At 48.0% G+C, this 22355-nt stretch overlaps 1 protein-coding gene across 1 annotated transcript in view; it reads right to left on the bottom strand.

Annotated features, from left to right (window-relative positions):
• Positions 1-22355, bottom strand: part of ABTB2 (ankyrin repeat and BTB domain containing 2) — a 485106-nt gene that overhangs the window by 180791 nt on the left and 281960 nt on the right. Inside the window, exon 2 of the mRNA XM_086959586.1 lies at positions 16353-16499. Coding sequence (XP_086815712.1) covers positions 16353-16499 — 147 coding nt within the window. The remainder of the gene's footprint in view (positions 1-16352; positions 16500-22355) is intronic.

Genomic DNA, 22355 nt, shown 5'->3' on the forward strand with positions numbered 1-22355 from the left:
TCGCTAGAACAGCGAACGCTGCATATCGGGCCAACTTCTCACAGCTACTCAAGTAGGCTTTCTCTGTCATTTGCAGCAGGTTTATTACTTTTTGCAATGAATAAAAGGATCTCAAAACGACATCAAGAAATATTTTACAAATCTTTGGGAAATATTTTTCCCCACTCAATTTCAGCATAAGCTGATCTGCAGCACAGCTGAAAAACTAGAACTCAGCGTAAAGTTTGCTCAGGAAGATTTCAGACCATCCTGAACATTTCTGGCAAATCTGTAAGCATTCTCGAGGTCACTTGTAAAATCGATCCCAAGAAGTAAAATACGTGGTCCCGATTCATAAAGGCAGTTTCATTTATTAACACAAGGCTATGACTATTGCTTTTTTCGACCTACGTGGATTTCCCAAAAGGATTCATGAAGGGTATAAATGTACTCACCACTGTGCATTTCTTTGCTGTACGTACACCTTCTTTGCTGTACGTACACCTTCCACCTGTGCAGTGGGAAATGGCCTTCTCCGCAAGGCAAGATTAAATGTACATTTACAGTGGAGGGTCCATTTAATTTCCGTGAGGAGTACTCCAAAACAAAGAACTCTCCACAAGGGGATAGGAATCTTTAGGGAAAGGCATACCATATTCCAGATAGTGTGCCTGGATTCCTGTTGCCTGGTGTAGCTTTCCGAGCACGCCTCTACGGGGAATGATTGTGAATATAAAATAGTAAAAGTGTGTGCAAGACAGTCTAAATCCTTGCACATAAGCTGTAGTTTTTTTCGTGCATAGGGTGCTTAATTTTTATGCCTATATGCACTTACATGGATAAAAAGGTGTGCTTTTTCGGTCGAGGACCGGAAATGCTGGCTTGCCAGCTTCCGGGAGGAGTCGTATGTTACTTAGTAGGGATCTGGAACCCGCCTCCCTCGCCCGTCTCTCCTCATTGGCTGGCTTCCTAAAAGGAGGCCAGCCATTGGAGGAGAGAGCCGTCCCTCCAAATAAGCTCCGTCTTTTTCGGATTCGGGGGCGTGATTTTTTGCATTCTTTAACCCTGTGACGTCGTCTGTCACTCAGGGCGCAAAAAACACGCCCCCGAATCTGAAAATGGCGGCGCTTTTCTTTAGGCCATTTCTCAACAACAGCCGCCCCAAGAAGTCGCAGCCTCCTCCACCTGGCAGTCTCTGTGTGCCCATTTTCTATTTGCGAGAGAGAATCGAATCGGCAGCCCCTGCACGCGCGCCGTTCCCGCTCCCGCTGTCCGTGCGCAGTTCGCCCCCCCCCCCCTGTCCGCCGTGCACAATATGAGCCTTTCTCTCTTAAGCGAACGATACAAATAGCGCCACATTTGGAGCCCACGAGGCGCTACACTAAGTACCCGATAGCACAGACCAGTGTCACCCTTCAGTGGCCTGCATACCGTGCATGATTTGTACTGGTGCTAAGCGTGCAAGGAGGGCTTTGGCGCTTGCACGCACTGGCACAGAATTAGTGTTTTTTTGCACTTGAATATGTTGCACTTTGAATGCGTTTGAAAAGTTGCGATGTTTGTCGAGGTACGTTGTGTCGCCGTTCGCCCCCCCCCCCCCTGTCCGCCGTGCACAATATGAGCCTTTCTCTCTTAAGCGAACAATACAAATAGCGCCACATTTGGAGCCCACTAGGCGCTACACTAAGTACCCGATAGCACAGACCAGTGTCACCCTTCAGTGGCCTGCATACCGTGCATGATTTGTACTGGTGCTAAGCGTGCAAGGAGGGCTTTGGCGCTTGCACGCACTGGCACAGAATTAGTGTTGTTTTTTTGCACTTGAATATGTTGCACTTTGAATGCGTTTGAAAAGTTGCGATGTTTGTCGAAGTACGTTGTGTTACGTGAGTGATCACAAACAGTCGCATTTCAGCGCTTGTGAAGCATTATTTTAGATGCTCAGGTACTCTTAAAGCGCCCGTAAAGCCCTAGCGCTAGAGTGCGGCTTCTTCGGAGTTGAATTTGCACTAAACTAGAGGGGCAGCCCTGTCCTCTGAAGCCACCGGGCTTCCGCTGTTATTAGTTAATCACAAGGCTATTTCAACACACAGATTCCACTTACTTACCAGGCGACCAGTCAGCTTTGCACTCGTGAAATGATTTACTCCTGTCCAGCAGTGGCAGCGCGGGGGGGGGGGGTCAGGAGAAGGCTCCTATAGACATTTTGTGAACACCTCATAACTTTTCCCAACCCATCCCCAGCCTGGAAACGTCCCACTGACACGGGCAGGAGTAAATCAAGGATAAAACAATGTGTCGTCTTCGTCACGAGGTGGAAGTTCCCCATTCACAACACCCCCACGAAAGCGTCTCTCCAAGGGCTGTGGCGTCAGGTGGGGGAGGGGCCTTCTTCAGACCCCGAGAGAGATGCTTCCGGACAGGGGCAGGGTCCGGCTGCCACCCGCACAGTCCAGACACTGGCAACCGGAGCTTCTCGACTACTCTGCATTCCTACGAGGGACGTCATGCCCTCTGTGCTGTAACACTGTGTTGTGTTGCGTAGTACTGAACTCAAAGGCATTTTATTGTATAGTATGGTGTTGTGCTGGCCTGCACTGCATTGTACTGTCAAGGTACTGTGCTCAAGGTATGTTATTGTATGGTGTTGTGCTGTGCTCAAAGTATGATATTGTGTGGTGTTGTACTGCCCTGCACTGCATTGTACTGACAAGGTACTGTACTCAGAGCATGTTATTGTATGGTGTTGTGCTGTCCCAGACAGATTTGTTTAGTTCTACTCGGAGTTTTTGGTGAGGGTGTTGTGTTGCACAGTACTCAATTGTATTTTATTGTGTGGTCTGCTATTGTACCAAGGTGCGCGGTATTGTACGGTGTTCTGTAGTAGACATTTGCATCAATACCTGAGGGGTGTTGACACCCACAGTGCACTAAGGGGTGTTAAGAAGTCGCAGACCGCCTTAAAAGCAGAGACTGATACCCTTGACCGTAGACCTCAGAAGGATGAAAGTTTAGTTTGCCCTGTTAGGAAGCGAACCTGTGACCAGAGCGCCAAACAAGCACAGACTGACGTCACAGGTAAGGCGCGCCGCAGGTGTGTTTGGGGTTTGTCCTTTCCTTGTTGTTGTAAATGAAGCCATTCGGGGGTGAAGATGTTATCCACCTCCCGGAACCGGAAGTGCGCCAGACTGTCCTGCCGCAGCGTGGCAGCAGTATCACCACTGCGACCCCGAGATAGCTCACAGGGGTAATGCGCCTTCTCCAGAGGTCTGCGGAAGTTTAGCTAGCCAAGGAAGGAATAACTGGGGATAACACCACAATGCAACTCGAGGATTGATTTAACATGTTTACCAAGATGATTATGGCTGTCTGAATTCTATGCAAAAAGAAGAGAACGCTGCTGAATTTCTTGAGGAATGCCACACTTTGTGTCGCACGTTTCTTCTTGACATCCGTACCTCAATGCATAATATATAGCACATGGAAAATCCAAGTAGAACAATGCATTGCAATTGTGAGAATTCCACTGTTTGATTCCCACCTTTTGATACCGAAGCTTAAGCACGGCCCATATGAATTAGCAACATCCATTAATACGTGTGCATGCGCCCCTCAGTGGCGTTCATTTTATGAGCCTGAGAAGGATGAAAAGCTCTGTGCTGGCTTCACCATGAGTTGAAAGCAGTGACCTTCGCATCGTCTAGATATATTGGCAGTATGCCAGGAACGAATATTTCGCTTTTTTAAATTGTTGATAATGGATATGTTTATAACTTGTTTGAAATATAAATGGGGAAGCTAATGAAGTACTTAGTTAAAATCCGTTTCTGGAGAGAAATCTGCATCACTTTAACCTTCTGTAAGGATGTGGTAAGTGCATAAGAGATAACATGTACGTACCTACCACTTGTTAAGAAGCTGCATGTGATTATCAGACAAAGAATTGAAATGCAGATGTATACTGGAGGCTAGTTCTGGTGTTATGTTGATACAATGGTTGTAGCAAGACATATTTCCATTGGGGAATTGGCAGTAGGAACGCTAATCCCCAGAGGTGTCTTAATGGTTATATCTGAAGGCCCAATACATCAGGTGGTAATATAGCTGAGAGGGTTAGGACACTTGCAGTAGTTGTTTATTCAGCAGGTGACAGCTTTCAATCATAGTAAAATAGCTTTGCTGCAGTGTGCTCTGTTCAATCTGCTGGGTACAGGTTTGAATCCTTGAAGGTTGCTCAGTGGGTTGTTGCAGAGATACGGGTGTAACCTACAGGTCACAAATTCGAATGCTGGGAAGTTTGCTGAGTTAAGTGTGCAGATGTTTCCAAGAGCTGAATGTAAAGCTGGTGGCATAAGCTTGACACCCTAGAAAATTACTTCTAGCTTTCAGTCATCTGAGCCATTGATTATGAGTTATGGGCAGTGGTAATTACTGCAGGTTAGGCCAGGGCAAATAGCGCATGATTTAAGCGACTTACCTGATCATAATATAACATGTGCATTTGTAAATTACACGTTCAGCCCCGAAGGGGCATCTTGATGCTGAATAAGAGATGTTTATTGTTAGCCAACTATAAGAGGCTATTACATTGATTACCCAGGCAGGCGTTTGACTGCAAACTCTCCCAGATGCCTTTGTGGGTGGGGATGTGGGGGATTGTTTAGTGCGCAGGTTTAACGATTCCCCTCAAGGCTCATATGCTGCATTTACTCTTGGTGTGCCTGAAAGGTGACAGATTGGGAACACTGGAATCTGAAGTCTTGTGCAGCAACATAAGCTCTCTGACTGCGCACTTCAAATCGGCACACAAAAGTGAGCAGGGTCATGCTCCTACAATTATAGGCCTCTTAGTAAGGGCTGTTGCTAAACGATGACATGTTTTGTGCCATAGAGGTGCACCTCTCAGGGACATGCAGTGAAAATTATTGCTCAGCACACTGGGCTGGTATTGTCATAACAGCATTTGGGCCTTTATCATAACTTCAGAGTGAAAGGCATATATTAAGCATTTAGATGAAAATCATCTTCTGGATGAATAAGAAACTATAAGTGCTGCATTTAAGTGGCTTCTGCGTGCGTGAGCTCCTCACCCCACTCCCCCCCCCTCGTTGCTTGTGTGTGCGTGAGCTCCTCCCCCCTCCCCCTCCGCCTTCGTTGCTTTTGTGCATGAGCTCCTCACCCCCCTCCCCTCCTCTTTGCTTGTGTGCGTGAGCTCCTCACCCCCTCCCCCTTTCCTCGTTGCTTGTGTGCGTGAGCTCCTCACCCCCCTCGTGGCTTCTGCGTGCGTGAGCTCCTCAACCCCCTCTCCCTCCTTGTTGCTTGTGTGGGTGAGCTCCTCACCCCCTCCCCCTCCCCCTCGTTGCTTGTGTGCGTAAGCTCATCACCGCCCTCCCCCTCGTGGCTTCTGCGTGCGTGAGCTCCTCACCCCCCTCGTGGCTTCTGCGTGCGTGAGCTCCTCCACCCACCCCTCGTTGCTTTTGTGTGCGTGAGCTCCTCACCCCCCTCCTGTTGACTTTTTCTTTTGATAAGGTGGTATAATGATAGTTAGGGCTTATGCTGCGTTACGACCCCTGGCTGTGCTTGCTCCCCTGCCCCCTGGCTGTGCTTGCTCCCCTGCCCCCTGGCTGTGCTTGCTCCCCTGCCCCCTGGCTGTGCTTGCTCCCCTGCCCCCTGGCTGTGCTTGCTCCCCTGCCCCCTCGCTGTGCTTGCTCCCCTGCCCCCTCGCTGTGCTTCCTCTCCTGTGTGTGTATGTGGCTCTGTGTGGATATGTGGCTCTGTGGCTCTGGGTGTGTGTGGGGCTCTGGGTGTGTGTGGGGCTCTGGGTGTGTGTGTGGGGGGCTCTGGGTGTGTGGGTGTGTGGGGCTCTGGGTGTGTGGGGCTCTGGGTGTGTGGGGCTCTGGGTGTGTGGGGCTCTGTGTGTGTGGGGCTCTGTGTGTGTGGGGCTCTCTGTGGCTCTGTGTGTGTGTGTGGCTCTGTGTGGATAGCTTTTTTTGTAGGTGGCTCTATGTGTGGGTGGCTCTGTCTGTGTGAGGGTAGCTCTGTCTGTGTGAGGGTAGCTCTGTGTAGGGAGCTCTATGTGAATGACTGTGTGAGTGGCTCTGTGTGGTTGGCTCTGTATGTGTGTGTGGGTGGCTTTGTGTGTGAGGCTCTGTGTGGGTGTAAATACAATAGGTCATGCATTTGCGAGCGATTAAGCTATTGGCATTGTAAATGACAATGCCATTTATTTAACGATTAAGCTATTGGCAATGTAAATGACAATGCCATTTATTTATGATTTTAAAAAAAAATGTCATGAGCAATGCCAATAGCTCTACCTTTAATGATGCCGAGACCATTGCATTGTAAATGCTTGTTTCTAACTGCGTTGCTCTTGCCCAGTTGTGGTTGTCCTCTCTGTGGCTTTTCCTTTCCTGTTGATTTTCAAGGCTTTTCTTCTGAATTGAACTGCGGAGAGTTTGGTCCTCTGGTCATATGTCTTTGTAAGGGAGCCAATGTGTCGTAAGCACTAACCAGAGTGGTATTGTGGGTTTCCATAATTTTACAGTGCGGACAGATTCAAGGCCCAGGAAACTCCCAGATGTGCGATCAAGTGCGTCATTTTGTTTGGGTTGAGGTTTTTCTTGGACCTTAAAAAGGTTAGCTTACTTAGGCCTGAGCACAAACTTGTGGGTCAGCAGGAGTGCAGAATGAACCTTAAGGATCTAGGGTGTAGCTATTGCTAGTGCAGCAGTTGCAGTGGCACCAAGGTCAGAGGGGGAAACCACACATTCCTTACATCAGTTTTCTGTTTTTAAGCAGGATAGGGAAGCCTATTTTTTGTCTGCAATAGGTCCTATGGCAGTCTTTGCTTAGCCACTGATAAGGATGCGATTGAAACAAAAATGTTAGCAAATCGGGTTGATTTTGCCAATGCCTGTTTCTTGAAGATGGTAGGTACCTGGCACAGTGTCAGAGGGGATCAGCCGTTCGCATTCATTCAGACGACTCTTGCAGCCTTTTTGTGTTGTGTGTCAAAAACTTCACAACCTAGCGCTCCAATGCAGCCTTGTGGCGCTTTAGGAAACCCTGACTTTAATAAATGATTGTGCCCAAGAGCAAGCAGCTCGTTGCAGCCTATCGCTGCGGTAGACATTGGCACACTTGCTTTTCTACTTTTTGGTGCATTTGTGCAGTAGCTGAGATCAGCCCTCAGTCTCAGGACACCAAAGAGATCAAGTGATATTTAATAGCAATGTGACAACATCGATACAAATGGAGACTGACCCAGCTGTGCTGAGTAGGTAGCTTGAGAAACCATAGCCTATCCAACATGTAAACATTCACCTACCCGACTGCCAAAAACTTGCACCAGATATGGGAGGTCTGGAGTTAGAATATTACACTAACCCGGTACTAAACTCTGGTAAGTGACTTTAGATCAATTTAATCATTAAAAGATACTTTAAATTGAGCAGTTTTAAATTAATAAAATGTATACATTTAAAGCAGGTCAATTATTGCTTTTGTTGACGTAACATAAATGTGTGCATTGGTAAAGCCAGCAAATTATATATGTTTACTGTTAACCAACCTTTGAAGGATGAAAGGGTGAATAGACTCACTAGGATTCAAACACAGATTCGGGGAGGGGATGTAATAGTCCACTCAGCCACGAGGCCTGGCCTCTTTGTAAGAGTGATACAATTTCACACATGGTAATGCTTTTATTTTCACCAGCCTTAACAAGCCCAGGCATGCAGAGAAGAGTTGTATGGCCAACTGTGAGTAACAGCACACCAATGCAATATTTCATATAGAGCTGTAAATACTGGGACAGTTACAAATGACAATTTCTTTTAAAAATACTCGAGCACGAACCTTGACTGATATAAATACACTTATTCTAGTTATGTTTTAGTAATTTGTGTTTCACTGTGAAATGAAAGGCACACGTGCAACGGGTGCTTTTATGGGACCCCAGAACATGCTCAGAAAGGAACTTTTAATGTGTCTGTTTTTAACATTTCTATAAGCATATGGTTTAAAGTGATGTTGATGCATTTTGCTTGAAAGCCGTGGAGACTGTGAACTGCATGGCCTTTCGGTGTTTGGCCTCTCTACTGAGACTGACAATATATTAGCCTAACTATGAATAAAAGAAACACGCGCGCGAAAGAGAGAATACAGGTATGTTGGATGAAAGCATGGAAGGTAGACAGGAAATGTGTAGAGAGCCAATAGATTGGGTTTTGTTTGTGTCATTTACGAGGACATATAAAGAGGTTTGCAAAGCCCTAGTGTATCTCTGTAACCAAGTATATTAATAAAACAAACATTGGTTTCTTTCCAGACATGTTCCCTGAATTTTTACCTCTTTATTCCCTTCTCTTTCAATGACGTTTATTTTTTCATTTCATTTTTATTTTCTTATAGCAATTTCAAGTATTGATTTTGTATTCTACTTTCCCTTCCTTTTCTTCCTCTCCTCCTCGCTCTTTCTTTCTCTTTCTCCTCTCCCTTCCACAAAACAAAACACCTTTAAACGCTTTATTCCTTGGTACAGTTTTTATATCGCTTTTGGGGATTGCATTGCATATTGTTACATTTTAATATTGCTATCTCTTTTCATTGCCATTTATTTTTATAATGATGTTTTACTCTATATTTCCTACTTAATAAAGCTTTCTAAACTTAAACAAACATTGGTAATGCCAGTAGGTCTAGATCTTACTGCCTGCATGTATCAACACTGGAATTGTTGATTCTTGCTTTTTGTAAAGCAATACAAAACCAAGGAGCTAACACCTACATTTTTGGGGTCACCAAAAGCACATGTTGCTATAGTAATCCCTGGCACTGAAGGTGACTACATTGTGTGTGGCTGTGCTGCCTGTAAACAAAGCAGAAAGCTGGCACTGTATATTGTAGTTGGCGGAATTAAAATGTGAATGAGACAATAACAGACCTATGGTTGAAAAGGGATGGCTGAAAGCCCCCGTCCTCGTATGATTACAATGTATACCATAGATCGTGCATATCTATTTCAGTTACAATCATTGTCTTTGCAGTATCACATGGCGGCAAAGTATTTTCTTTATATAATGTCATACCATTCTGGTATTCATTTCCCCTTTATTATTTATTTTATTTTGTATTTTGATGCCTGGTGGTGCTTTTTTTCTTCAAAAGTGACTGAATTTGATAATGTATTTTCATCACGAGGCTGTCGGCATGTCGTCGAAAATGTTCTCTATGTCTATGAACCTAAAATGTTTATCTTTCTGATTTATGGGTGCTCTACTCTAACTGGACAAACGGTATCAGGTAGCCGAAACTCGTCATATTCTTTTGAACTAAATAAACCAGTGTACAGGAATTTAGTGTGACGCTACTCTGTTCATATTGGAACTGCAGACTCCTTCGGATATATATGTGTGTGTATGTGTGTATATATATATATATGTAATAATGATTAGATAATTATTATCGTTTTTGTTATTGTTCTTATTACTATTATTGTTATTATTAATAATAATAGAGCACATTTTTTCCTACACTGCTGCAAATATTGTTGGAATTAACCGATCTCACAGTGGAAGGGTTTAACAATACACTTCCTAATCTTGTCGAGGTGGATTTTTGGGCATAGCATTAGTGACTACCACTGACAAGGCTAAGAACTAAAATTACGTAACACCCGTCAGTCTGAAAGCTGTAATAAGGAAGATCTACAATACAGCCCTTGACAGCTACTCATTTTGCTGAATATATTACAACTACAGCAACAGAGCAACCACAAAGTATACCCCTGGACCACGGGGCACCTGTGGGACACTCACCCCAGGACAAAACATGCCAGGAGATTGAAGCAATGTAACACCCATCATCGTGAGTACTGTAATAAGAAAGGCGCAAAAATTATTGGAATCAGCACTTCATCAAGAAATAACATAACATTTCTTTCACGTTGAGTTAGTCCAAAAAAGTAACATAAGTAGCAGGTCCAGAATCCACTGATGATCGGAATAAATTCTTTATTAGTTGATCCCAACAATAAAATCCAAATACACAAGTGATTCTCTTTTAGCCAACGCGTTTCGTCTCTTGATCGAGACTTCTTCAGGGCTCAAAAAATATTGCGTGTTGAACAATTATAAGATGTCACTCTTAATGAGATACAGCGTCCGTATTCTGTTTGAATACGGACGCTGTTCTTGCTTCTGGCCACCATGCCTTCACTCGTTAAAACCAGTTTGCTATGAATATGACAGCAATGAAAGAAACTCAATTTATGTCTCATGTTGCACTGTATCTCATTAAGAGTGACATCTTATAATTGTTCAACATGCTATATTTCATCAGTGGATACTGGACCTGCTTCTTATGTTACTTTTTTGGACTGACTCAACGTGAAAGAAAAGTTATGTTATTTCTTGATGAAGGGCTGATTCCAAAAATTTTTGCATTTATGTTTTGGGCCTTTGGGAGTAAATAGGGTTGTACTTCATGGTTTCTTGAGCACCATCATTAGATTACTAAGCCCCTTATATTAACAGGTGCAGTGGTTGACCTCAACCCTTCTGTGTTTTGCTTATGTAATAAGAAAGGCATACGCTGTAGCACATATCGACTCAATTTGCTGAAATAGTAAACCTGCAGTAACAGAGCAGCGATCATCTGTGGTGCATTCAACCCAGGGTAGAACCACAGCACATCACTTTGTAATGCACGTCCTTATGTCTGGTGTAATACGAGAGATCTATCAGGTAGAGTATGACTCACGTGGCAGACCTGCAACAACAGAGCAAGGACAGGGGGTATCCATGGACAGCAGTGCTTCTATGGTACACTGGTGTCCAGTGCCAGCATCGCAGAGGTCAAGCCAGTGATGACCACCCAAGATCTATCCTTCCGGAGTCTGTTGGGAATAGTAAATCACTTCCACAGGACACTACACACTATATGAGCTCTCTGAATAGAGTAGCCAATCACAGTCAAAGTTTGGGTTATGGTAGAGTCATCTGTGTGGTACATATTGGTATGTAATCAAGGATTCTATCACAGACTGGAGTTTGATTAGTCTGTTTCACTACAGCATCAGGGATTTTCTACATCAGAGGGTGCTTCTGTGAGCTGTTGAAACTGTATTTTCTGGGGCCTGTGCACTTCGTTTTTTGGCCAGCAGGGGGAGTAAAGCTTTATTCAAACAGTATTGTTAGATTTTGAGTTAGTGAAGCCTTTACCTGCTGAAGTCCAAAGTTGTGGATTGAGCCTGGTTGTCTCCTAGGAGATTCTGAACAGGAGCAAGCAGCTTCCAACTCCCTGGCCAGCAAACCTTGTCTGAGGTTACTGGGACCTTATATGGTGTGCTGATGGTTGGCACATGTGTACACTGATTGGTGGTTGTATCTGGTGTTCCTATTGGGTTAGCGTTAATGTCCTCATTGGTTGGGTATTTGAGGGTTCTGATTGGTTTCTCGGTCTGTGATTCAATCATTGCAGGGTTGGGACTAGGGCTAGGGTTCGGATTTCTATACGAAGTAGGGACTAGGGCTTCCTATGTTATTGGTTGTTGGGAGTAGGGTGGGACTAGGGCTAGGGTTAGTCCTTTAATTGGAAGTAGCTATTTAGTGCTTCTGGTGTGATTGGTAGTTGGACCAGTTGTGGGACTAAGAGTAGGGTTAGGCTTTCTATCGGAAGTAGGGACTAGGGCTACCTGTACCATTGGCTGCTTGGACTTGGGTTGGGACTAGGGGTAGGACTAAATCCTTTATTGGATGTCGAGATCAGGGTTTTTTAACTGATTGGGTGCTTGGACTCGGGTTAAGATTGGCTGCAAGCTCCTGGTCTCCTATTGGTTCTAGATGTTAGGGCTAGTGTTGTGATTGGATAGTGTTAGGGCTAGGGTTCCTATTGGCTGAAGGGTTCACCTGATTACTAGGGCTACAAAAAGGGCCAGGCTTAGCCTCGACGCCCGGGCTGAGACGCCCTAAGGGTGGAGAGGACAAGGGTAGTTGCCTGTTTGGGCCTGTTCGAGACTGGTCGGGACTAGGGCCAGAAATGCTGCCCTTTTTCTCCTAAAAAAAAAAAAATCCTTCACTCTTTTATCCCTCCACAATCCTTTTTCTATCAAAATTAACAGACTAACAAGTTCACTTCTCAAATTCCATGTTCCATATTCACCTATACTAATATACTGCCCAAATAACTGAATAACATATCTACTACTCAAATTACTTCATATTTATACTATACTAATTTTCAACACTAATCCTTTATGGGTTCCGGAGTGGCGTACTACTTGCCAAAAAATCGCTTCAACACCCTTCAGGGGTAACAAGTGCTATATGAATGCAAATCTTACTTCCCCTTTTATCCATCCGCTATCCTTCTCACTCCAAGTAACAGACTGAAATTACCTCATATTTCACCATATTAATTCACCACTAATCCTTTATAGGCTCCCTGAATAGCGTGCGTCAACAAGCGAGCGATAAATAAATACTAACCTTTGTCCTACTCTATCTTTCTGCTATCAATCCAAATCCAAATAACTGACTAACCTATCCACCACTTAAAATGTACTTGCATATTTCACTATACTAATTCAAAACTAATCCTCTGTGGGTCCCGGAGTAGCGTGCTACTACCCGCCGAAAAAGCGCTTTGACGCCTCGTCAGGGGTAGTAAGCGCTATATAAATGCAATTACAATACAATACAATACAATACATTGCGCTGTTTACACCGCAATAGCTTTACAACACGGGTATTACAACGCAAGTCATTACAATGACTGAGGCTGGAGGGCGCTCTGGCCTAAGGAATAGTGGGATTTACCATTCCAACACCTTGCCTGTTGTACGTAGACTGGAGTTGGTATAGTAAATCATACTATTCCTTCGTCTAGCGCCCTCCAGCGCAAGTCGTTGTAACGACTTGTGTTGTAATGCCTGCGTTGTACAGTTATTGCGGTGATGTAAAGTCATCTATTCCTTAATAAGACACATGGTTCTCAGTTATGGCATTTGTTGAGTCTGTCCACAGCAGTTTCCACTCCTTTTCAGCTCGCCAAGGTTGTTGGTCATACCCTGTTCCCTGATTATAGCATGTGAGTGTGGTACCTGAAGATAGGGAGGCCTGGACCTCTCTCTACTGCTCTGCCTGGCATGGGCTAGGATGGGGGTTAGGACCTCTATTTAATAGAGCTCTTACAGTGCTCGCAGGGATGCCTAAGTCAATGGTGCATCTGTGCTGTCACTGTGTTCGGGAGTTCGCAGTTTTCTCTTGGCTACTGTGTGTGTGGTTTATTACTGGTTAGTGTTATTGTGCGCATGTTATGTAAGTGCATGGTGCATCTCTGTTGTGTAGGGTGGCTACCCAGATTTCTCTTGGATGGTGTGCGTTTGTGCGGTTTCTCAGTGGTTAGTGCTGTTGTGCTCACAGTGAAGCGACTGTATTAGTCGCCTCTGTGCTGTGTTGGGTAGGAATGTAGTTTTCTCTTGGATGCTGTGTGTATGTGCCGTTTCTCAGTGGTCTGTGCGGTTGTGCTCACAGTATTAGTCGCCTCTGTGCTGTGTTGGGTGGGTATGCAGTTTTCTCTTGAATGGTGTGTGTTTGTGCGGTTTCTTAGTTGTTAGTGCTGTTGTGTTCATAGTGATACTACTGTATTAGTCGCCTCTGTGCGGTGTTTGTTGGGAATGCAGTTTTCTCTTGGATGGTGTGCGTTTGTGCGGTTTCTCAGTGGTTAGTGCTGTTGTGCTCACAGTGAAGCGACTGTATTAGTCGCCTCTGTGCTGTGTTGGGTAGGAATGTAGTTTTCTCTTGGATGCTGTGTGTATGTGCCGTTTCTCAGTGGTCTGTGCGGTTGTGCTCACAGTATTAGTCGCCTCTGTGCTGTGTTGGGTGGGTATGCAGTTTTCTCTTGCATGGTGTGTGTTTGTGCGGTTTCTTAGTTGTTAGTGCTGTTGTGTTCATAGTGATACTACTGTATTAGTCGCCTCTGTGCGGTGTTTGTTGGGAATGCAGTTTTCTCTTGGATGGTGTGCGTTTGTGCGGTTTCTCAGTGGTTAGTGCTGTTGTGCTCACAGTGAAGCGACTGTATTAGTCGCCTCTGTGCTGTGTTGGGTAGGAATGTAGTTTTCTCTTGGATGCTGTGTGTATGTGCCGTTTCTCAGTGGTCTGTGCGGTTGTGCTCACAGTATTAGTCGCCTCTGTGCTGTGTTGGGTGGGTATGCAGTTTTCTCTTGAATGGTGTGTGTTTGTGCGGTTTCTTAGTTGTTAGTGCAGTTGTGCTCACAGTGATGCTGCTGTATAATTCTCCTCTGTGCGGTGTTTGTTGGGTATGCAGTTTTCTCTTGAATGGTGTGTGTTTGTGCGGTTTCTTAGTTGTTAGTGCAGTTGTGCTCACAGTGATGCTGCTGTATAATTCTCCTCTGTGCGGTGTTTGTTGGGTATGCCATTTTCTCTTGGATGCTGTGTGTGTTGTATCTTGTGATGGAAAAAAGATGTACCAACCAAACAATATAATTATTATCTAAGAGGAAGAAGGCACTTCTTTTTTTCACCTTATTTGACATATCATTCTTTCTTGACCCCAACAACATCACTCCCCATCATAAACCATACAGGGGAAGAAAGCAACAATAGTTTGATGCCAGCCTATGAAGGGGTTATTTAAAACACCTGCATGAGGCACTACTGCATGTAACTAGAGAAGGGAACCAGTGTTTTCACCCATGTGATATAAACCAGCCGTTAGACACGACACCTCAAGTTTTAGCGGAGATGGTGTCAGCGGCATCACTGCACACCTGGTTCTGCTTAGGAGTGTGTGTGATGTTGCAAACTCCCAGAGAGGCGCCTGGCCACATGCGGAGCACGGCCTAGTCCTCACCTAGGCTGGTGCCTGAGCTCGCTGATGTTGATGGGTGTCCTTTACCTCATCTAATGCAGATGTGCTGCTGTGCATGTTTTACCTTGACTTTTGGGTTGTGCAATGCACCACTAACCTCACAGCATATGTCGTGATAGAAAACACCAAGGAGCAGTGAAACAATAAAACATCTCAATGCACGGCTAAGAACAGAAAGGTATTTGATCTCGTGCATCGATGAAAAATGTAAATGGAACTGCTAAGGAGGAATACACGAACATATAACGTATGGGTCTGAGTCATTAAGCATTTACTGTGCATATGGTGAACTCAGGTGCACACTTTGATGTGACCCCGAGGTACCACTCCACAAAGTACCATTGGTGAGCCCAAGTCACTGACTCAGGACTGGAGGAATTTTCTGTGTGAGCAGCACTGACAACCGCAGAAATGACACTAGTGTCGTAGAATTGACACACTCTGAATTTTAGGTTTCTGGATGTCATTTTGGGAGTTCTTGGGTGAAGTAGTCTGTAAAAGTAGGCGAATACCTACAAACGTGTACATTTCTTTCATATTCACATACCTCTTGTAGGAAGTCTCCTGCAATAGAAATACACGGAAATGTACTTCTGTCTGAGGCTGGAGCAAGTGTGTCTAGGGCAGAATGGGGCAGGATATTCATTTTAGGTGTAACTGTAAGGATACCTTGATCAGGACATGTCTTTTCCCAGAAGAGAGCACACATTCGAATGTGTAAATAGAGTTTTGCATTAAGCTTTGGGTGCAGAGTTTTCTGCTTGGTGGAGGTTCTGCATCCGTAAAAGTTCGCACTGGAGGAGTCAATAGAACCAACGGCAATGAAAACATTTCTGGAGCACCCCTTGGATTCTTTCTGAGTTTCAGAAGAGTGGAAGTGTGTTCCAGATGATGAAGACACCACAGGGGGCACATATTGACTTTTCAAACGAGCTCTTTGTGACGCAGGCCCAGTGTGGGTCGATGGGGCCCCTCTCACCTCCCTGAGCGTAGGGGCCGCAGTTTATCCGAGCACGAGTCATGCCTACTTTAGGTGGGAGTTTTTTGTGAGAAATAAGACAGCAGCCCATACAAGAATATGTTTTCCCGTGTTCCAAGGGACATGGCTGTGGGGAGGGAGGGAAACCTTTCTACTTGCAGGCACACAGCACCCGGTGGAGAGCAGGACCACCCTCGGGGCTCAGGGCTGTGTGTCTTGTACTGACCGTGACTGGAGAGCATGCACGTGCTGTAGCGTCGCTCTTTCTGATAGTACATCAGTACCTTGGTGCTGCTCCAGCCGAAAGACTCCCATTTATATTTCTGTTTTGCCAGCTTTGCTCTCCCTCTGTCGCAGGTGAGTCTGCATACCACCTGTCCTCACCGCTCGCCCGCCCATCACAGACCCCCTTTCTTTTCCTCCTGCCCCGCTTGCAGACCCCCCCCCCCCCCCCCCCCCCCCTTCATTGCCCCCCGAGGCTCGCCGGCCTCATACTCACTCAGCTCGGAGATGCTGCCCACGCAGGTGGCCAGGAGGGCCTGCTCCAGGGTGCGCAGCTCCAGCTGGGCGTAGGCGTCGGCCCGCTCGTCCTTGCACATGGAGCCGTCATTGTAAGGACTGAAGTAGGCGGGGAGGGAGAGCACACCTGCGGGGGAGAGAGAGAGAGAGAGAGCATTAGAAGGGACCACGCCAGACCCCACACACACGACAACTGACAGCACCAGACCCCGCAAGAGAACTGACAGCACCAGACCCCACACGAGAACTGACAACACCAGACCCCACACGAGAACTGACAACACCAGACCCCACACGAGAACTGACAACACCAGACCCCACAACACCAGACCCCGCAACACCAGACCCCGCACGAGAACTGACAGCACCAGACCCCGCACGAGAACTGACAACACCAGACCCCACATGAGAACTGACAACACCAGACCCCACATGAGAACTGACAACACCAGACCCCACACGAGAACTGACAACACCAGACCCCACACGAGAACTGACAACACCAGACCCCACAACACCAGACCCCGCACGAGAACTGACAGCACCAGACCCCGCACGAGAACTGACAACACCAGACCCCACATGAGAACTGACAACACCAGACCCCACATGAGAACTGACAACACCAGACCCCACACGAGAACTGACAACACCAGACCCCACAACACCAGACCCCGCACGAGAACTGACAGCACCAGACCCCACATGAGAACTGACAACACCAGACCCCACACGAGAACTGACAACACCAGACCCCACACGAGAACTGACAACACCAGACCCCACAACACCAGACCCCGCACGAGAACTGACAGCACCAGACCCCGCACGAGAACTGACAACACCAGACCCCACATGAGAACTGACAACACCAGACCCCACATGAGAACTGACAACACCAGACCCCACACGAGAACTGACAACACCAGACCCCACAACACCAGACCCCGCACGAGAACTGACAGCACCAGACCCCGCACGAGAACTGACTGCACCAGACCCCGCACGAGAACTGACAACACCAGACCCCACATGAGAACTGACAGCACCAGACCCCGCACGAGAACTGACAGCACCAGACCCCGCACGAGAACTGACAACACCAGACCCCACACGAGAACTGACTGCACCAGACCCCGCACGAGAACTGACAACACCAGACCCCACATGAGAACTGACAGCACCAGACCCCGCACGAGAACTGACAGCACCAGACCCCGCACGAGAACTGACAACACCAGACCCCACATGAGAACTGACAGCACCAGACCCCGCACGAGAACTGACAGCACCAGACCCCGCACGAGAACTGACAACACCAGACCCCACACGAGAACTGACTGCACCAGACCCCGCACGAGAACTGACAGCACCAGACCCCACATGAGAACTGACAACACCAGACCCCACACGAGAACTGACAACACCAGACCCCACACGAGAACTGACAACACCAGACCCCGCACGAGAACTGACAGCACCAGACCCCGCACGAGAACTGACAACACCAGACCCCACATGAGAACTGACAACACCAGACCCCACATGAGAACTGACAACACCAGACCCCACACGAGAACTGACAACACCAGACCCCACACGAGAACTGACAACACCAGACCCCACAACACCAGACCCCGCACGAGAACTGACAGCACCAGACCCCGCACGAGAACTGACAACACCAGACCCCACATGAGAACTGACAACACCAGACCCCACACGAGAACTGACAACACCAGACCCCACAACACCAGACCCCGCACGAGAACTGACAGCACCAGACCCCACATGAGAACTGACAACACCAGACCCCACACGAGAACTGACAACACCAGACCCCACACGAGAACTGACAACACCAGACCCCACAACACCAGACCCCGCACGAGAACTGACAGCACCAGACCCCGCACGAGAACTGACAACACCAGACCCCACATGAGAACTGACAACACCAGACCCCACATGAGAACTGACAACACCAGACCCCACACGAGAACTGACAACACCAGACCCCACAACACCAGACCCCGCACGAGAACTGACAGCACCAGACCCCGCACGAGAACTGACTGCACCAGACCCCGCACGAGAACTGACAACACCAGACCCCACATGAGAACTGACAGCACCAGACCCCGCACGAGAACTGACAGCACCAGACCCCGCACGAGAACTGACAACACCAGACCCCACACGAGAACTGACTGCACCAGACCCCGCACGAGAACTGACAACACCAGACCCCACATGAGAACTGACAGCACCAGACCCCGCACGAGAACTGACAGCACCAGACCCCGCACGAGAACTGACAACACCAGACCCCACACGAGAACTGACTGCACCAGACCCCGCACGAGAACTGACAACACCAGACCCCACATGAGAACTGACAACACCAGACCCCACACGAGAACTGACAACACCAGACCCCACAACACCAGACCCCGCACGAGAACTGACAGCACCAGACCCCGCACGAGAACTGACTGCACCAGACCCCGCACGAGAACTGACAACACCAGACCCCACATGAGAACTGACAGCACCAGACCCCGCACGAGAACTGACAGCACCAGACCCCGCACGAGAACTGACAACACCAGACCCCGCACGAGAACTGACAGCACCAGACCCCGCACGAGAACTGACAACAACAGACCCAACATGAGAACTGACAACAACAGACCCCACATGAGAACTGACAACACCAGACCCCGCACGAGAACTGACAACACCAGACCCCACATGAGAACTGACAACGCCAGACCCCACACGAGAACTGACAACACCAGACCCCACATGAGAACTGACAACAACAGACCCCACACGAGAAATGACAACACCAGACCCCACATGAGAACTGACAGCACCAGACCCCACACGAGAACTGACTGCACCAGACCCCGCACGAGAACTGACAACACCAGACCCCGCACGAGAACTGACAGCACCAGACCCCGCACGAGAACTGACAGCACCAGACCCCGCACGAGAACTGACAACACTAGACCCCACATGAGAACTGACAACAACAGACCCCACATGAGAACTGACAACACCAGACCCCACACGAGAACTGACTGCACCAGACCCCGCACGAGAACTGACAACACCAGACCCCACATGAGAACTGACAACGCCAGACCCCACACGAGAACTGACAACACCAGACCCCACATGAGAACTGACAACACCAGACCCCACATGAGAACTGACAACAACAGACCCCACACGAGAAATGACAACACCAGACCCCACATGAGAACTGACAACACCAGACCCCGCACGAGAACTGACAACACCAGACCCCACAACACCAGACCCCGCACGAGAACTGACAGCACCAGACCCCACACACGACAACTGACAACACCAGACCCCGCACGACAGCTGACAGCACCAGACCCCGTACGAGAACTGACTGCACCAGACCCCGCACGAGAACTGACAACACCAGACCCCACATGAGAACTGACAACACCAGACCCCGCACGAGAACTGACAACACCAGACCCCACATGAGAACTGACAACACCAGACCCCGCATGAGAACTGACAACACCAGACCCCGCACGAGAACTGACAACAGACCCCACACGAGAAATGACAACACCAGACCCCACAACACCAGACCCCGCACGAGAACTGACAGCACCAGACCCCGCACGAGAACTGACAACACCAGACCCCACATGAGAACTGACAACACCAGACCCCGCACGAGAACTGACAACACCAGACCCCGCACGAGAAATGACAACCCCAGACCCCACACGAGAAATGACAACACCAGACCCCACAACACCAGACCCCGAACGAGAACTGACAGCACCAGACCCCGCACGAGAACTGACAACACCAGACCCCACATGATAACTGACAACACCAGACCCCGCACGAGAACTGACAACACCAGACCCCGCACGAGAACTGACAACACCAGACCCCGCACGAGAAATGACAACCCCAGACCCCACACGAGAAATGACAACACCAGACCCCACAACACCAGACCCCGCACGAGAACTGACAGCACCAGACCCCGCACGAGAACTGACAACACCAGACCCCACATGAGAACTGACAACACCAGACCCCGCACGAGAACTGACAACACCAGACCCCGCACGAGAACTGACAACACCAGACCCCGCACGAGAAATGACAACCCCAGACCCCACACGAGAACTCGACGAGAGAGAGAGAGAGAGAGAGAGAGAGAGAGAGAGAGAGAGAGAGAGAGCGCGCACTGGAGTACCAACTCGCTCGAGAGTTCCCTCATTGTGGCACCTCGGAGTGAGAGCTCGCTAGAGAAAGGTCCCTTAGTGTGACAAAGCGGAGTGAGAGCTCGCTAGAGAGAGTTCCCTCAGGGTGACACAGCGGAGTGAGAGCTCGCTAGAGAGAGTTCCCTCAGGGTGACACAGCGGAGTGAGAGCTCACTAGAGAGAGTTCCCTCAGGGTGACACAGCGGAGTGAGAGCTCGCTAGAGAGAGTTTCCTCAATGTGACACAGCGGAGTGAGAGCTCACTAGAGAGAGTTCCCTCAGTGTGACACAGCGGAATGAGAGCTCACTAGAGAGAGTTCTCTCAGTGTGATACGGTGGAGTGAGAGTTCTCTAGAGAGAATTCACTTAGTTTGACACACTAGAGTGACAGCTCGCTAGAGAGAGCCCTCAGTGTGACACAGTGGAGAGAGAGCTCCCTAGAGAGAGTTCCCTCAGTGTGACACAGCGGAGTGAGAGCTCGCTAGAGAGAGTTCCCTCAGGGTGACACAGCGGAGTGAGAGCTCGCTAGAGAGAGTTCCCTCAGGGTGACACAGCGGAGTGAGAGCTCGCTAGAGAGAGCCCTCAGTGTGACATAGTGGAGAGAGAGCTCCCTAGAGAGAGTTCCCTCAGTGTGACACAGCGGAGTGAGAGCTCGCTAGAGAGAGTTCCCTCAGGGTGACACAGCGGAGTGAGAGCTCGCTAGAGAGAGTTCCCTCAGGGTGACACAGCGGAGTGAGAGCTTGCTAGAGAGAGTTCCCTCAGTGTGACACAGCGGAGTGAGAGCTCACTAGAGAGAGTTCCCTCAGGGTGACACAGCGGAGTGAGAGCTCACTAGAGAGAGTTCCCTCAGTGTGACACAGCGGAGTGAGAGCTCGGTGTTGAGAGTTCCCTGTACTCGACACTGCACACGAGCATGGCACCATTGTGTGTGTACTGAAAAAAATGTTTGCACTGGGTACAACAATACATGGCACAGTTAGGGATATAAACTGTGGTTTTACTACACACCGCTCGAGTCAGTGTTCGTGTGGCAGCGGGCAGTGGTGCACAAGAGCCCGAGTATCAGCATTAATGCATTAATCCGAACTAAGTGTAGTGGTTATCAATACATTAACTCAATGAGAACAACGAAGGAACTCACATGCCAGGCACACACAGCTTTTAAACTGTTAACCACAAGCAACACTAATGCACACTGTATACTCTACATATCTCTAGAAGCAGGCACATCAATGCATAGGTCAGAGTTCACACAAAGCCATTTCCTGTGATGTTGTCAGTAGTGGGCCATTTCCGATTCCAAGTCCTCTCCCCTTATTGCTTTTGAGGTCTGGTTAAAATATCCTAACGATTTTAGACATCCTTTTGAGCGGGAAAACGACAAGGAAATTTGTCACACACAAGAACGTGTAACTCTCCGTCATTTTGCGTGTGATACAAATAGTGCAGAGCTTGCTGCTTGTCTGCGTCAAATCTAGTCTACAAATATTGTAATGTTTCATGCCTGTCTTCACCAAATCCATTTTACAAGTAGCGCAGTGCCCACAGCCTGCTTGTCTCAAATCCATGCTACAAACAGTGTGTAAGACTGCCTCTCTCGAATCCATGACAGAAATAGGGCGCTGTCTACAGTCTGCCTCTACCAAATGCAAGATACAAATAGGTAGCAGCTAGCATGTCTCTGCCAAATCAGTGATGCAAATATTGTAA

This window comes from Lissotriton vulgaris, chromosome 2_2, assembly GCF_964263255.1.
Source record: "Lissotriton vulgaris chromosome 2_2, aLisVul1.2, whole genome shotgun sequence".
Classification (NCBI taxonomy): domain Eukaryota; kingdom Metazoa; phylum Chordata; class Amphibia; order Caudata; family Salamandridae; genus Lissotriton; species Lissotriton vulgaris.